This window comes from Scomber japonicus, chromosome 8 (assembly GCF_027409825.1).
Source record: "Scomber japonicus isolate fScoJap1 chromosome 8, fScoJap1.pri, whole genome shotgun sequence".
In the NCBI taxonomy this organism is placed as follows: Eukaryota; Metazoa; Chordata; class Actinopteri; order Scombriformes; family Scombridae; genus Scomber; species Scomber japonicus.
In genome coordinates this window covers 8776745-8794161 of record NC_070585.1, presented here as the reverse complement: position 1 = coordinate 8794161, position 17417 = coordinate 8776745, and the positions used below count along the sequence as shown (strand labels likewise).

The 17417-nt window shown below is 40.3% G+C and overlaps 1 protein-coding gene across 2 annotated transcripts in view; it reads right to left on the bottom strand.

Annotated features, from left to right (window-relative positions):
• Positions 1 to 3985: 3985 nt before the first annotated feature.
• zgc:66433 (uncharacterized protein LOC321250 homolog) overlaps positions 3986 to 17417 on the bottom strand; it is a 49659-nt gene continuing 36227 nt past the window's right edge. Inside the window, exons 5-16 of one of the 2 annotated variants that reach the window (XM_053324024.1) lie at positions 17167 to 17307; positions 17010 to 17069; positions 12780 to 12938; positions 11529 to 11628; positions 11169 to 11430; positions 10566 to 11067; positions 8549 to 9932; positions 8235 to 8338; positions 7621 to 7783; positions 7387 to 7505; positions 6896 to 6989; positions 3986 to 5844 (exon numbers count right to left, since the gene is read on the bottom strand). In XM_053324024.1, the coding sequence (XP_053179999.1) occupies positions 5345 to 5844; positions 6896 to 6989; positions 7387 to 7505; positions 7621 to 7783; positions 8235 to 8338; positions 8549 to 9932; positions 10566 to 11067; positions 11169 to 11430; positions 11529 to 11628; positions 12780 to 12938; positions 17010 to 17069; positions 17167 to 17307 (3588 nt within the window). In that variant the 3' untranslated portion in view covers positions 3986 to 5344. The remainder of the gene's footprint in view (positions 5845 to 6895; positions 6990 to 7386; positions 7506 to 7620; positions 7784 to 8234; positions 8339 to 8548; positions 9933 to 10565; positions 11068 to 11168; positions 11431 to 11528; positions 11629 to 12779; positions 12939 to 17009; positions 17070 to 17166; positions 17308 to 17417) is intronic. The other variant, XM_053324025.1, reaches the window with a different exon arrangement.

The following is a 17417-nucleotide window of genomic DNA, read 5'->3' as shown; positions in this document are numbered from 1 at the left end:
ATTGTGATAATTAAGCTTGTAACATGACTGCTTTGACTATAAGGTGAGAATATATATTATATATATCTGATCACCCTGACTTACTAAACTAGAACATTATAAGCAGGTTACTGGTACAAACAAGAACTTTTGAGCACAAATCACATCGTGATCTCTTTCCTGAGAAGCCTGAGAGTCATGTTTCATCCTTGAGGTTATTTCCACTTACAGCTCATTATTTTCTGCTAATTAGCAGCACAAATGATCTGAAGTCATTCCAACAGCTTCAATAAACTATCTGTATAAATCTGTTTAACATACAAACAACCACCTCTGAAGAAAATAAACACATATGAACGATCATATTGCTCATATAAGCTATTATTCATCTCAATATGTGTGTAGAAATGTGTCAAACTACTGTGTATGTAGTTTACTGCTCGCAAGAGACTTTCTGAAACACATTCAAATATTTTAGTGAAAATAAAATGACACATCACTTCCACTTTTATAAAAGTGCCAAGTTTCCGTTTCTCATAATTTCTTAATAAAAACATCTGTTTTCAAGATCAGCCTTCAGCTCCAATTAAGAGCAACTGTTAACTAACAGAAGTCACGATATGAGCGTGTTTTTCTCAATATCTTCTTACAAATGAAGTTTACAGCCTTTACATGAGATTAAAACATGAAATTAATTCTGTCATGACTTCATATATCATCAATGTTTCACAGTCAGTCATTAAGAATATGCGGCGGCAGGCAATCAGTTTTAGTTTCACCTGTGTGATGAAACGTGGCGTTAATTAGAAAATGGGGAGACTGAATCAGGACTTGTCATCTGTCTTAATTAGAAACAGAAAGCTCAGCAGTGAGATGACACGCTGTTTAAACACGCTGGCGTTGTTGTCTTCGTGGTGTTAATTGATAAATATGATGTCCTTGGAAACAGGGATTGTGTTTGATTGAGTCACACCTCACCAGCTCAGGATCACTCCACTTTGTACACAGGGGTCAGGGAGGTTAGGTCAGCCTTACTGAGCCCCGTGCTGTGTTTCATGTAGAAGCTCAGGAAGTCCAGCTTGTTCCCTGCTGCCTGAACAAGATGTTATCTTGTGTCATGTCCCCAAAACACAGTGGGAGCACCCTGGTAGCTGAGAGGAATTATATGACATGTCATCCCCTCTCTCTCTTCACGTGTTCCCTATCTGCTCATCTACTATCAGCTGTGCAGTAAACATCTTATCTCAGTTTTATCATCATTAGTCAACATATCACATGACTATTAACTTGTTACTCTTTAATCTTTAACACATATTCATCAGAGCTGTGATAGATTTAGTATTAGTAAAAGTCTTTCATAAGTTTATGTGATCACTTACTTATTGAAGTGCCTTATAAGTCAACATTAATACACCCCCCCACACCCCCCCCCCCTCCTCTCTTCTCCTCACCTCTGTGATTCTTGCCAAGTTGGTTGGTTATATAACCTGTAAATGAGAAGGTCAGCGCCCAGCAGTCATCGCTATGGATACTTGGCACGGGCACATGCACATCGTACATCTTGGCTGGTCCACTTTGGAGCAGCATGTGTGTGTGTGTGTGCGATATTGTGTGTATCAGAAGTAGGGCAACAGCAACGTTACCTAACTCACCCAGAAAAGACATCTGGGGAGTTCAAGCAGCCCTCTCACTGATTACAGCTTCCTGTACGTGCACACACACACACATGTGCACACACACACACACACAAACACACACACACAAACTGTAGGCCATCAATCATAGATACATAAACATTCACTTACGCTGTACACACACAACGGTGCATGCAAGCAAACATTTTGCTTAAATTCTGGCCCACACAGGCAGAAAGTCACACACAAAAATACATGTGCAGGAATGTATTATAACAGGCCTGTAGGTGTCAGAAGAGTATGGGGCCCCAAGAGTGACAAAAATATATAATAAATATATAAATTAAATAATAAATAAATGACTAATATGAATTAAAATTACATTTGAACCCTCATAAAGAAGTTAATAATCTGATTAGAGCCATCCCCATAATTAAATATCTGTGACTGGCATACATTTTTAATAAGTTAGCATCATATATTGCATTATAAAAGAAGCTTTAGCAAGAGTACAGGAATGGATCATAAGAGGACTGTAAGTGTCAGTGTTTGCTGATGGGAAGTTCTTATTATTTTCAGAGATGTATGGAGGCTCAAAACTGACAATAAATAAATAAATACATGACTATGATGAATTAAAACTACTTTTGAACCCCCATAAGGAAGTACATAATCTGATTAGAGCCATCACCATGATTAAACATATATGATTGGCATACATTTTTCATTAAGTAAGCATCATATATTGCATTATAAAAAAAATATTAGCGAGAGCGCAGGAATGTATTCTAACAGAACTGATTGTTGATAAGTTATATCAGATATCCAAAATTGAAAATTGGTCAAAAAGTCTGAAAATGTTTCAGCTTTAAGATCAATATGGTTTTATTTTCCATCCCACATGAAACCATAGCCTTATGCTAATGTAGCTTTTAGTTAAAAAAAAAAGGTGAGGCATAATGATTTAAGTGTAATATGTGTGTTTGACAGAATGGTTTTCGGAAATATGTTTATTGACTTTCTTGCTAAGAGTTAGATGAAGAAGAAAATCAACACCACTCCATTAAATATGAAGCTGTAGACGAGGAACAGTGATTGGCTAGCTCAGAAATAGTTTAGTTGCAGTAAAACTACAAGCAGCTCCTGCTTCTCTTCAGTTTTTGTTTGGATTAAAACAAAAGAGATATGTCTTAATTAACCATCTTTAGAGGTGCTGTACGACGTATTCTTTCTAAACTCTTTCCTAAGCCAGGCTAACTGTTTCCTGCTACTTCCTGTTTTCATTCCAAGATCAGTTCATCAACTTCCAGTTCCACAGTCAATGCCCAGACACAAGAGCAGTATCAAGCTTCTTACCTAAATCTCCACAAGATAACAAAGTCCATGCCCTAAAATGTTGACCTATTTCTTTGATATATGAGGGGTAGAGCTGTGAGAAACTGTTGCTCCACTTAAATACAACAAGCTAATTCATTGATGTGGAGTGTAGATGGAGGAGCTGGTTTCAGATTTCTGGGGCGTCTCATTCCAGTTCAACCTTTCATTTGCATTTCACACATGTACTGTTGGTCTTTGATTAAGCACTTAGGTATTTAGTATTTTGCTTAAAGGGACACACAGATTTGACTCATCATTGGGGGCCAATGAAAACGGTTGTATAACAGTTGTATAATGAAAACCGTTGTATAATGTCTTCTGTGACTCATTAGGCTGTGTCTGGGAATGAATTGCAGACCCTCTATCCAGGGGACAGCCTCTGAGCTTCCCCTGCTGCCCTTCAAACAGGCTTCTCTACCACTGATTTTGTTTGGATCACATTTCATTAAATAATAATAATATTTTTTTAAAAATCCAACTATTCTTCTAGGAAAAAAAGCCATGTGTTGTGATGTCACTATGCAGTTTTCTGTTCTTTCAGGGGGCAAAGAAATTCACAGCTAATCAGGCCAGAGATGCTCCCAAAAGGCCAATAAAAACAAAACAAAAAAAACAAAGAGAAAAACTGATATTGCTTTGAAAGTAATAAAAAACTTTCTGGTGGCAAAATATCTGGGTTGAAAAAAAATCAATTAAATTGAAATAATTAATAAAATGCTTTATAGAAGAAAATGTATGCTCAAGGTTTCATCTTCGGCTTGTTGTTTTATGTACTATAAATGAAAATGATGGTTTCATAATTCCTCTGCTAAACTCTGTATTATTATATGTGCATTATATACATACAGCCAATTATTATAAATGATAATGTACCTTGTTTATTCGTGTGTATTTGAGTTTAAAGACTGAAATAAACTAAACTAAACTAAAAATCTTAAACTGCATGGACATACCGAGAGTCGAGAAATAAAAACACTGGACAAGTGATTTCATTTGTTATTTACTGCACATTTTATGTACAAGACAAATTCTCAAAAGGCAATACAAAATAAAACAAATGCATAAAACATATATAGTTACTGTGTGATAGATAAGATTTATTTGATACAAAGTCAACTTTCAACTGTGAAACTCGCTTTTCCTTTAGTGACGCTTTGCATCCTGCAGCAAACCAATCTCCTGATGACTGATTACTATAGCTGTATATCGATTTCTGTCTCATTTACATGTTTGGTTGTTGTAAAAATCAATCATAACAACCTGGATCAAGCTGCAAACATGATGATGCGGTAAAAAAAAAACATTTAAAAAAAGAGACTTAAGTCAGTGTGATGATAGTTTGGAGATCATAGATTTCTGTAGGATGCTGACAGATAATCTGTTATTTATGCAAAATATCGAAAGAAAATTAAAAATATAATTTACAACGACAACCTGAAAGATGTTCGACACACTCTGCACTCACAAACATGTTGAACATCATTAGTTTAGTGTCTGCGGTTCATGTAACAAGAAATATATTTGTCTAAAGAACTTGATACACAGACAGCAGTTTGAGTAAATGTGGATCAGCAAATTTGCACCTGAACTCCAGCACATTTCTCTTCAGCTTAACTTGGATGTTGTCCCATTTTACTCTCCTGAGAGACAATATCGTCCACATTCCTCAAATTGTGAGCGTGCATCACTGCCATAAAATAAACACACATACACACTGAGACTGACAGACAGACACTCATTCTTAAGACAAAACAATGCATCTCTAACCTCAAGATTTACTTTGCCTTTTTATCCTCATCCTTAACCAATTTAATGTAAATAAAGTATCTTCTTTATGAAATAGCATCTGCTTCTTTTTCCTTTGTGAAATGTTAAGTGATATTAAGTGTGTTACTTAACCTGTCTCTCATTCAGGCACCTTATTATATACTAAAATTGTAGAAATGTTTGAATCCAACTTCAAGTAAGTCATTAATTTTTATGGGTCTTGACCTGCCGATTAGAAAACATGACAAACGGTTCAAAATGAGGATGTAAAAAGGAGGAGGGGGTTAAACTGAGCCTGACTTTGGCTGTCTGATTGGTGAGTTTGTACCAATCGGAAGCCTCAAGCCAGAATAGAAACCAGGAAGTAAGAAAACAACAAAAAAAAACAACATCTCTTTGTGTGCAAATGCATTCTGGTCCATCCAGAGTCTTGGCCCACTTGGGCATCACTCCAATCTCCTTTCAGATCTGACCCCATTGGGCCTTTTTGAGCCACATTGGGCCAGTGTATACACTGACCTCCCTAGAGTATATACAGTGTGTACACTGACCTTCCTCACTAGACATTCCTCACCACTTTGCGCCCATCACTGGACTATCTGAGGCATCTCGCTCCAAGCTTTGGCCTTCTTCTTGGCCAGGGCCATCCATGGCGGCTCGTCCTGTGGCGAATCTGAGGAAGGGAGGCTTCGCTGGGTGGACGGTGTCTGGCCAGAAAGTGCTGGAGCTTTCGAGCCAGACTGTGGTGAGGCGGTTCTCGATGAGAAAGGAGGCGACGTGACTGTTGTGCTCTGGGCCTGCACTGGCTTGGATGAGGGGGCAGGTTTGGAGAGTAATGGTGGGCTTGTGCAAGACAGAGGCTTTTGGGGAACAGGAACTGGAGTAGGGGGGGAAAGGGATCGTTGGGCTGGGGTAGGCTGGGGTGTAGGTTTGGCAGAGGCAGGGGGAGGCTGAGGTTTTGGAGGGACAGGACAGGGTAGCGACTGGGATTTTGGAGGTTGGGGTGGCACTGGAGTCGGAGGGGAGAGAGCCCTCCTGGTCTCCTTTTCTACAGACACTGAAGACTTACTGGTCTCCAACGAACTCACTAGAGGAAAAAAATTAAAAAACATACAAACAGACTGTGTCAAACAAACAAAAGAAGAGAAGAATTTAGTGTTTACTGTGTATACATAAGACATAGATATGGGGTAAACCTATAATACCTATATTATATATATATATTATAAACTGCACATCATGATAATGAGATATATACGTGAGACATATGCTGTTAATCACTGTGCAATACTGGGCATTTTGAAATATGTGGGGGAAGTTGTACTGTATACAGTGGATGAAATATGAGTACAATGTATATGGGATTTAATTTAAAAAAACAATCATGATTAATTCTCTGTAAATGTCTCAATAAAACAAAACTACAAAGAATGAATCATGCTTTTACTTATCATTCATCTAGGTAGCATTGAAACTGGAGGAGGAGATGCATACCAAAAGCAGTAATATCTCATTAGTATGCATATTTATGCAGATTAATTTGCAGTTACAGGTGAGCCAAATATTGCAGCTGCACAGCAATCACACTAATGACACATAAAAGTGAGGAACACTAGTATGATATACAACACTATTTACTGATATTGCTATCTGTAGTCTAGAATAGTTGGTTTGTTTTATTTCTCTATTTTCTTTTCCATAACAAAATTTTTGTTTCATTACCTTTACCATCGTTCTCATCAAATAAAATAACTCACAGTTGTCTTTTTTACAACTACTCATGCCAGTTTGAGTACGTTGTCATGTGTCACTAATGTAAACATCAACTATATGAGAGAACCTACAGTTTGAGGTTAATGTTGTTAGGTCAGTTGCAGTAGCAGCATTTTGTCCACACGAGGGCAGCAGTACATTGCTAAAAATGATCTTCAAAGCAACAGGTTGGCACAACAAATGGGAGGCAGGGGGGCTCACTATTAAAAATACTGAAATTAAGGTGTTTTATGTATTTGTTTAAATCAAGTGAAGAAACAAAATCAAGTTTAATTAAATGTTTGAAAATGAAAATGAAAAAAGCCCAAAGCGTTCTTTTGCAATTTACAATGACCGCGTATGTGTGTGCGTGCATGCTTTCTGACCTTTGCCAGTGGATTCAGAAGTTTTGTGGCTCTGTTCCCTGCTTGCAGCTGAGCTGAAGTACATTGGCAGCGAAGACTTCCTCTCTTGTTCCTCCTGATGACAGAGAGCAGCACGGTCCATTAAAATACACATTCTTCACACAGCCTGTTGTTGTATAGAATTACAAGTGGTTGCAAATGTGTGTTGATGCACTGTATACATATACAGACAGGTGAATAAACGTGAGGGTACACAATCATCCAAATGCATTTCACCTCTGATACATTTTTACATTTTGCAAAAGTTTGATTTACAAGAATACCACAACTAATTTATATATCTGTATTTTGATGTACCAGGAAGTGAACATCTAATTTGTTGTGGTTCTTGCCTTTGGAGGAGACTTCATTATAGTCCAAGTCACATATATTATTCAATGTCACCTCACAGCTTTGTAGGAAATTTGTTTCCACACCAAAGACATTCATGACCACACACTCACGCAGATTACCTTCTTGACAGTAATCTCTTCCAGCGAGTTTTCCTTATAGATCCTCTGTTTCTGTTTGGCCACAGTGATCCAGCTAGGAGAATTAGATCCACCAGTAACACCACGAACTGGAGGTGGGTCTGAATCAACAACACAGCAGGAAAAAGCAAGAACTCTGTAAGTCTCATACAGTTACTAACAAACCCCCCTAACCCAACAGCATCAGTATGTGAATAAGAGTATGTGTATACACACCTGAGACACGCTTGGTTTTCACTCCACTCTCTCCGTGTACCTCTGGTTTCTTAGGGAGCGCAGGCTTGTTGCTGATAGGCTGACTTATGGAGGGCTTAGCACTGATTGGCTGCGTTGACTCAACTTTACAGCTGGTTGGCTGAGCTGGTGGCTCGATGGGAGGCTGAATGAAAGTAAATGAGATGATAAATACAAAAGTTGAAGTCCCTCAAAGCTGCATTTATTGATGTTTTAGCCACATGGAGGCAGCAGACTCTAAACACATTTACACATCCAATCTTAACTCTACTTTAGCTCTAACCAGCTCCTCAGTGCAGAGGTGATTTTTAGAGCTTCTTATATGGAATACAGCTGCTTGCTGTGTCTGGAAACAACTAAATGAACCAAAACAGTAAAGTCACATACCCTAGAACTAAAACAATGAGCTTAAAGACACTAAAACAGTCAATAGAGCTTAGGTGGTAACAGCAGCTGCAATTAGTTTCATTTCTATTCCAAAAGGTAAGAGAACCTCAGATTTGTTCATTATGAGTATAGCTTTTTCTTACAGTGTGAAAATACTGTAAAACAGGAAACATTCACACAACCAATGGGAACAGAGTTGGCTTTATCACCTCTGAGTTTTCTTCCTCAGAGCTGAAGCGGTGCAGAGCGACAGTTTTCCTAAGCCGCACTCCAAACGGATTGTCGGGGTTTCCTTCCAGTACCACAGGGTTCTCTGTAGGTGATAGGGTGAAGAAAAGATGTGGTTTAACTCTAGTTGAAGTCAGTCTGTTTACCTCATGTGACTCAGATTAGACTACTACTCTGTGTGTGGATAATGTGAGTCAGACTGAAAAATATGTGTAAAATCAAAGCTCAGGAACTATGAAACAGGCCTAGACACAGACAACAAGTCACAATAAAAGCTCGGGTCATGATTCCTCACCTTCTGTGGTTGTGGCAGCTGGGGCCGGGGGTTTGGCGGGGGTCTGTGATGCATTGCTCTGCGGTTTGGCAATGGTGATTCCTGCATTCCTCGCTCTACTAGGACTCAACACCAATTCAGGCTTAGCTGAACTCTCTGGCTCTGCATCCGCTTGAGGGTCTTTCTTGGCTGTAGACGCCACATCAACACCTTCTGATCCTGCGGCGATGGACGAAGAAGAGGAGACGCAGGCGGATGGGGTCAAAGGAGGGGTCCCGCTGTCTTCGATAGAGAGTGATCTCTGCCAGGCGGAGTTGATGGTGAAGCGGACTTTGCTTTGATCTGAACCGCTGGACCTTTCTTCCGTTTCCTCTGCTGACACATGAGGTGTAGCGTCTTCTTTAGAGGACTGCTTTCCTTGCTGTTCTTCTTTTTCTTCTTCCTCCACTTTGTCAGCTGATTCTTCATCTGTGGGGGCTGTGATTTGCTCTGTTGCTTCTCCAGCATCAGAAGGTGACTCTGAGATTTCAGGATCAGCAGCAGTTGGGGACTGCTTAAAGGAAAATGTACCTTTCTCTGAGCTGGGAGAGTACAGGTTTATGTGGATGGTGGTGGTGGCAGGGCTGGTCTTACTGTCCTCTGACTGAGCTTCAAAATTTGACTCCTGAAGACACAAAGATGTAGGCTTCGAGGAAACTTCTTCAGTGGCTGATTGGCTCACTTCTGTTTGATCTTTTTGCTTGAAGATGGATACTTCTACACTTTCCTTCTCCAGATCTGGTTCGACATCAGCTTGGTTTGCTTCCATGTCTTCCTCTTGGTCTGATTTTGGTTCCTTGTGCTCGATCTCTACGCCCTCCTCCATTCCCTCTTCTCCATCACTCATTTCATCTTCAGAGTTTTGGTTGGAGGCTGTTTGGCTCTCATGCACGGTGGCAGACTCCTGATCAGCCTGATCTGCTGGGATATCATCATTATCATTTGTGCATTGTGCGATGCAGACAGTTTCATCTCCAACAGCAACATCTACACCTTCATCTGCCTCCTGCGCTGAAGCGACACTGTGAACCTCTCCACTTGCTGCATCAGGAAAAATCTCCACTGCCTCTTCTGCGTCGTCACTCTCTTCTTCTTCTTCTTCTTCTTCTTCTTCTTCTGCCTCCTCCGCCTCTTCGACCCTCTCCTTTTCCGTCTTCACCTCCACCTCCACATCATCCTCTTCTTTCTTCTCCCACCCCTCCTCCTCCACCTTTGGCTCCTTCTCTAGCTCTATTGCTTCCTCCTCTCCTTCACTCTGGTCCTCTTCTTCCTCCTCCACCTGTAGGTCTGTTTTTCTTTGAAGCAAGTCGTTTTCATCCCGAGGTTGGACTTCCTCAGCCTCCTCTTTCTGTCCTTCGTCCTCCTGCTGGACGAAAAATGAGTGATGATTAACTGACATTGTCTTCTATACAAAATACATAGTGGAGGTTAGAAAATACAGATAATTGTACTACTTGTTAACTCTTTGAATCTTTGTTTTTTGTTTATTTATTAAATATATTCACAGGTTTTGTTCGCTCTGACTGTCAAGGGCTCTCTGGTCTTTTTAAACCCTTTCTGCACTTTTCCTAATAAGTCTGCAACTCTGCGCACTTTGCTTCTGGAAATAACCCACAATAAACAGTGCTGCGACATTTAAATGGCAATGACAGATGAAAAACAAAAACACAATATGGAAAGAGATGAAAAGAGATCTTCCTTTGAATTTAACCAGCTCCATGTGGTTGTTTATCTTATGATGTCATGACGGGGACTTCCTGTGTGTTAATTTGGTTTTGCTCAACAACAGGAAGCTAGCAGGTGGGGACACTGAAACTGAGCCAGTAATCTAGCTACACATTGAGCCCTTGAGCTTATATCTGTTCATATTTTGGTTAATTTGGGATCACGAAAAGTAAGATCCTGTTTTCACTGTTACTATGGATGTACACTTGATGATTATTGAGAAAGTTGTGGATTTATAAGTAGTGATATTATAAAATGACTCAGGATTACATACACTGTGTTGACTGAACTGCTCCACCTCTAGTTCTTCTACTTCATCTTCCTCCACTTTTTCCTGATCTTTATCCTCTTCTTCAAAATCTTGACAGGGAGGAGCGCTAACACTCAGAGTGGCAGCTTCCTCCTCTTCTTCATTGGCGGTCTGGCTCAACAGGAGCGAGCCAGAGGGAGTCGCCTGATAACTGACAGGCTCTTCCTCCTCTGCATCCTTTTCCTTCACCTCTTCTCCTTCTTCTATGTCGGCTTCTCCTTTTTCCTCCTCCTCCTCTTCGATCTCCAGGACAGCTTCGGTCTCCGCGCCTAATGAGGAAGATGGAAGTGGTGTCTTCAAGGAGCTCAGCACCTCCTGTAAGAAGGAGCCCCCCTCCTCCCCAGGTTCATCAACTTCTTCTTCTCCACCCAGTGTTGGGTTCTCATCATTCCTTTTCTCCTCTGTTTCAACATCCAGAGTGTCCAGCAGGTACTCTCTGTGGTCAGCAGGGGGCTCTGGTGTGGCTCTAGAAGCAGAAATCAAGGGGTCAGATTGATAAAAAGGAGAACATTTAAAGAGATCAGATTGTGAGAAGAAGAAAACAAGGAGGAAATGATGTCTAATCACCTGGGGCTCTCCAAAGAGGAGGCACGCTTGGAGGAGGGCTGGGCGTCTGCAGCTTCCTCCTCTGAGAGACACTGCTCAGGGGGAAAGGAAGCGTCCAGGCCCTGAGAAACATCCTGTTCAGCTTCCGACTCATCCTCTCCCTCCTCCCACTCCTCCTTATCTCTCAACACGGTTTCTTTGGAATGCTGTGGTTGCTCTTTCTCCTCTTCTTCGTCTTCTTCTTCCCTCTCCACCTTCAGTTTTAGCTCATCCTCACCTGCATCTGGATCACAGACAGAAACAGATGTCAGAGATTATAGTTGGAGAATGCAGAGTCACAGTTTAAAAGTGTGTAAAAAAGAAACCAAAGAGCAGTCTAACCTTCCTTGTCCTGTTCTTCTTTCTCCTCTGGAGAGTCTGGGAAGGAGGTGTTCAGAATCTCCTTCACCACAGGGTCTTCCTCTGCTTTGATCCCCAGCCTCTGCACGGACAAAAGACATTAGCAGTGACATCAGTGTGATCACATTTTGACCTCTGCTTTCACTTTGGTAAACTGTTGGTAACAGTTACAATGGCACAGAAGTGTTTGCTTTCCTGTTTGTTCCTGGCTGGGTATGTAAATCCTGATGTGGGTGTGATATGATTATTCCTGCTGCCATATCAAATGTGACAGATCTCTTCCCCATCATCTGGAGACTCTGGACAGTCCCAGCAATACTTGTTGTGTCATATACCAGAAAAATATTGTTTATTATTCCTTTGTTCAACTCACTATTACATATAACATACATTGACACTAATGCAGAGTTGGGTAAAGTTACAAATATAATGCTCATAAAAAATATTATCAAGTTACTTTAGGAATATTTCAATATATAGATAATATCATTGATGTTAGGAATTACACACAGTACATGTGTAGGAGTACACAAATATTTTGAATGCTTGAGTCAGTGATACATACTTCCAAATGTGCCACTGTCATGCCCACATGCTACTTTCATGTTGTTGTTTTTTTAATGAAATAATTTTGTCATAATCAATAGCAAATTTCACTTTAGATCTATTTTTTATGCACATGGAACTAGGTTAAATAAGCCATTTAATGAAATTAGATCTGAAAATTTTCTATATTTTCTATATTTGAAGATGATGGAGTGAGTATTTGAGATTGCCGACAGCACTTCAGACTTCTGTCAACAGCTGAAGGTAAATATTAGTTTTTCTGGAGATTGATGCCTTTTAGTGGTAAACCCAAACAGCTCATTTATTTTAATTTGCTGCACCTTTTCAATGTTGTTACAGTCTACTTTGCACATATCAGTAATGGACTTTCCACCAGCAGTTGTAAAAGCAGGGGCATTTCTTTCATACAGTAGCATATCAAATCCTTGTGACCTTAGTGTTTCTAACTCTACAAAAGCTTTACATTTGAATGAAAATGTTGTGACTTCTGTGGGGAAATTAACCTGTTATTACTAATACAGCAATGACAGGACGTGTCAAATACCAACAGTATCATTTGCAGCAGTAACTTGGGGGGAATATAAATTGAAGAAAAGGCTTTTTGAATGTATTAAGGCATAAATGTGGGTTGTAGGTGTGTGTGTGCCTATTTTGTACATGTCTTACATTTACAGGTTTCCTCTTGTTGCAGGCTTTGTGTCTCAGGCCCATCTTGTGTTTGGCGGCAGAGTTATCCAGACATCCGAAGGGACTGGCTGGTTGACTGAAGTCCCCTGGAATCACCACCAGGGGGCTCACTGCTCTGCTGGAGGCAGTGCAGGACAGCTGGGAAGACACAGAGACAGAGGATTCAACAAAAAAGTAACACAAATAACTTAAGAGTGTAAACATTCTTCATGTATTGTGAATACAACTGATGCCCTGCACCCAAATCAGTGATGCCATGTGGAGACACCTCTGGAGGAGGTCCACTGACAAACACTGGGATTTGTCCACTCATGTCCAGGGGAAATTGTATCCACATGCCAGTATATCCACAAACTCTGTCTCCCATTGTTTCCCAGTGGATAAGCTCCAGACAGAGCTGCTCGCGTCACAGACTTGAGTCATCGCTCACCGTCTTGCTCCAAGCTTTGAGAAACTAAACAGCACGACACAGAGGCTGGAAAGAATAAAGTCTGTTGATGATGACGAAAAGGTGGATTTTCACTTTAAACGATGAATGCAGCAGATAAGGAAACCGACAGAAACTGAGTGAACGAAAGAGGGAAAAAACAGACGGAGACGGAGTCCAGCTGTATAAATATTAGCTGTCCTTATCTGCAAGACCAACACTTACTCTGTCATCACAGGAGAAGTGTCTTACTTAGCGGGACTAATTCACACTTTGACTTTTTTCAGCAAAATATCACAGAGAGGTCATCTCATTCACCCTTCCATTAAAAACTAAGAGTCACTTTTATTCACATATACTGCAATACACACCTAGGTTAACCTAATCATGGACTGGGACAGTTTTATGAGACTAAAGTTATCTGTTTGGGAACTATATTCTACCAAAATATAGCTGTAAGCAGGACTTCATTTATAGAATGGTATGCTAATCTGCTGATCTTTAGTTTTTCAAATCTTACTTTTTGACAGCTTGAGCTACTCCTCTTTGGGATTGGTGGCAGAAGTCTCTAATTAAAATAAATAAACATGTACAAGTAAAACCAAAACTATTTCAATGGCTATATACAAAATGTTCTTGTGATTTGGGTGAACTGACCCTTTAAAACGTGCATTCGTTCATGTCACACTTGGACTGTAACTTCATGTAACAATTAAGGGAATATGATCTGAGTTCTTGTTTGTTGACATCTAGATTTTATTTATTTATGTTTTTGGGACTGTGTGTGTGTGTGTGTGTGTGTGTGTGTGTGTGTGTGTGTGTGTGTGTGTGTACATGCTGTAACAAGCAGACAAACTGACTACCAGAGAAACCATTGGAATGCACACTGAGCACTGAGCACACACGCATGCACGCACGCACACAGTAGGTCAGTGGAATAACATGTACACTACTGTCCAGAGAGAGAGAAAAAAAGAGACAGTAAAACAGAGACAAGGAATGAGAGAAAGTCACATAAAGAGGAAGGAGAGGTCAAGCAGCAGACTTCCATTTAAGGTTTGAAGAGCAGCTTGGAGAGTTGGTTATGACCACACCCACCAACACACACACACACACACACACACACACACAGCCCGAGGTTCATCTTTAAGCATGACACACAAAGCACATGTATGCATTTGTGTTTGTGAATTTACTATATAGCCCAGAGTTGAAGATCTCCTGAGTTCAGGGGTCTTCAAATTACACTATTCTTGTCCAGACATAGTAATAAAAAAACGTCACCAAAATATCCCGAAAGAAAACACAAGTTTCATTCCCACGAGAAGAAATGAAGACAAACTAATGTTGGTTGCTAGTGGGGGGGGGGGGGGGGGGGGCAGCACAACTGGCTGAAAACACGACATTAACATATCATCACCTTTCAAAGTTGCACCTGTTAACTTTTTAGAGTTACATTAGTATTCATTTATCATCATGTTTTCCAGCTACCGGGTAAAAGTGAAACCACATTCACATTCCGTTTTGCTTTCCACCAGTTTCTGATGGAAATATCTGGCTTTTTATCTGCTAAATGCTCCACTTACTTATTACTACTAACCCTGTTTGTTATGTGATGATGGGTGAGTGTACATTGAGCTAAACAGAGGCTGATGTGCCTCATAACAAGGTTAAAAGGGAGTGAGAACCAGAGCAGTCCAAACCAAAACATTCAGCTGAAAGACGCTAAAAAGCTCTAAAGAGTTGAGAGGACCTGCAGGGATGGGCGATGACTCAAGGTGGGCTTGTCACTACAATCCATTGTTAATACAACCTGATAAATATCTTTTGTGGAGAAAACCCAGAGTTGAAATGTTAATTCTCAAAGCCTCACACTGAAGAGCCAAGATCTAAAGTACATGTAGATAAATGATAAAGCCAGTACTCTTTTTTATTTATGGTAAATATGAAGACAAACTGAGCCAGACACAAGTATCCACAGTGTTTCTATGCTCATTGACGCATTGTCGAGCTCAAAACTACTGTACTAGTGCTGAGATAAAATCTAGGCATTAAAATGGAAAAGAAAAGAAGAAAACATTAAGTGTCTCCATGAAGTCTGTCCTCAGTTGTCAGTGAATGGAAAAGCTCCAGAAAGTGCCACTTCCACTGTGTTTGATACAGTAAGTCTCTGCCGTCCTACTTGATTGCGTTCCTGTGTGTGGAATGCACTTAAAAAATGGATATTTTCAGGTTTATGTGTGCATTTCTTTGTAGCCGGCCACTTGTGGTTCTTTTCAGTGGGAAAGTGACTGGCCAAAAGCGGCTAAAATTGCTAAAACTGCACTATCATTAAAAGCTCATTTGTCATACTTTGCTGACTTTGCGTTTAGCCCACATTATATCCAGCGAAGCTAAATGGATAGCTCTGGTTTTTAAGACAACTGTCTTATCACGAATTGGCACTGTCTGAAAAGTAGTTATTTCAGTCAATTGTTTTAACTGACAGGCTTGTTAGGGAACATATGGGCCGAACAACAAACACTCCTACAGTAGGTCAGGAGGCCGACAATCAGAGGATACGGAGGGAAACAGACAGTAAGAAAGAATAGGCATTAAGAGAGGTGGAGAGAGGGGGGGAGAATAGAAAAGGAGGTCAATCAGCAAGAAGGGGGCTTTTATTTAGAACCAAGAGTAGTGTTTCAGTGATTAGATTGAATCATGAGATGTTTTTACCATCGTAGTCACATGAGGAGAAAATGCCACAATAACACAAAGCTCCACACTCACACACACAGCCTGAAGGTTGCTCTCGGCCTTCCTAAATCCCATATCCCGACTTGGCTGTTTGGCTGGCGACGGGGGATCCACGAACATCACACACTACGTGATGCTACTGATTTTATAATCACTTTTTGGAGGTCAGAAGTACTGTGCCAGTTACATTGTCTGTAAATAAGTCAATTGTACCACATATTAAATTTGTGCTGTGTCTAATGCAGGAGAGCTAGTTTGGTACGTGACTTTTTCTTGGAGTAGAAGACAAACCATGTCAAAATGTCAAATGTTAATACTTTAACTTTTAAATTTAAAGCTTCAATAATCACTTTTTCAGGGTTTTTTAGAACCCTTTCGCTCATTGTTTTGGTTTTATGAGCAGACAGTTGTAGTTAGCAACTAGTTGGTGAAAAAGGTGGAATATTTAAATGCTAAAGAGCTAAAAGGACAGTGAATATTGGACAGACGGCCTCCAAATGAATGATCATGTTGCTTGTTGAATGCTGGATATGAAGGCAATTGTTGCTAACATGTTAGCGAAAACTATTTTTAAACTACCCTGTGGAGTATTCTTGTAATCAAAGAAGGTTGTGTTTATATTCAGTGTTTCTAACCCAAATGCATTGGTGTGTATCCTTGAGGCCTTACAAACACTGTGAATTAATTCACACCATCATAGAAGAAATGAAGATGTATTTTAAAAAAATAGCTTGATATAATCTTGCACTGCTTTTCTCCATGTTAGCTCACTGACTAACAGTTGTCTTCTTCCCTGCTACTTTTCTTGGCACGTTGCTGCCACAAACTGTAAATCTGTGAAATAGCGTGAAATGGCTGGAGTGTGTTGCCACCTGCTTCTCCTCTTACGCTTGTACACCAGATACAAACAAAATGTACTAGCGGTCAAAAACTCAGGGCACCTTTAATAGGATACGTAATTTAGATAATATGTCAGAGCTGGGTGTCTGCCAGCTTGTTTTTCATATTTTCTACCCCCGCATTGAGCTTTAAATGTGTATAATTACCTGGTCCTCATCGCTGTCTGTTACCTCCAGACTGATGGAGCTGTTTCTCTGAGCCTGATTCTGAAAGACACAGATGGAGAAAAAAGAAATACTAACATAAGTAAAGTGTGTGTGCTCAGGTGGTCTCGGACATTATTCAGTACTGTATGTGTGTTACCTGGACTGTGTGATGCGTTGTGTATTCAGGTGGACTGCAGGGTAGACCATCATCCTCTGACATGGTTCCAGCATCCTCTGCCTTCTTCACACACATCAGGGATGGAGGAGAGCCTATTTTGATGGCTTGCTTCAGCTGGAGCTGAAAAACAAAGGATGTCAAACACAGTTAGGTTCCCAGTGTTTCTGTCAGTGTCATTCTTGTTTTCACCTCATCAAAACATCTGAATAATGTATAAAACTTGTGAATGT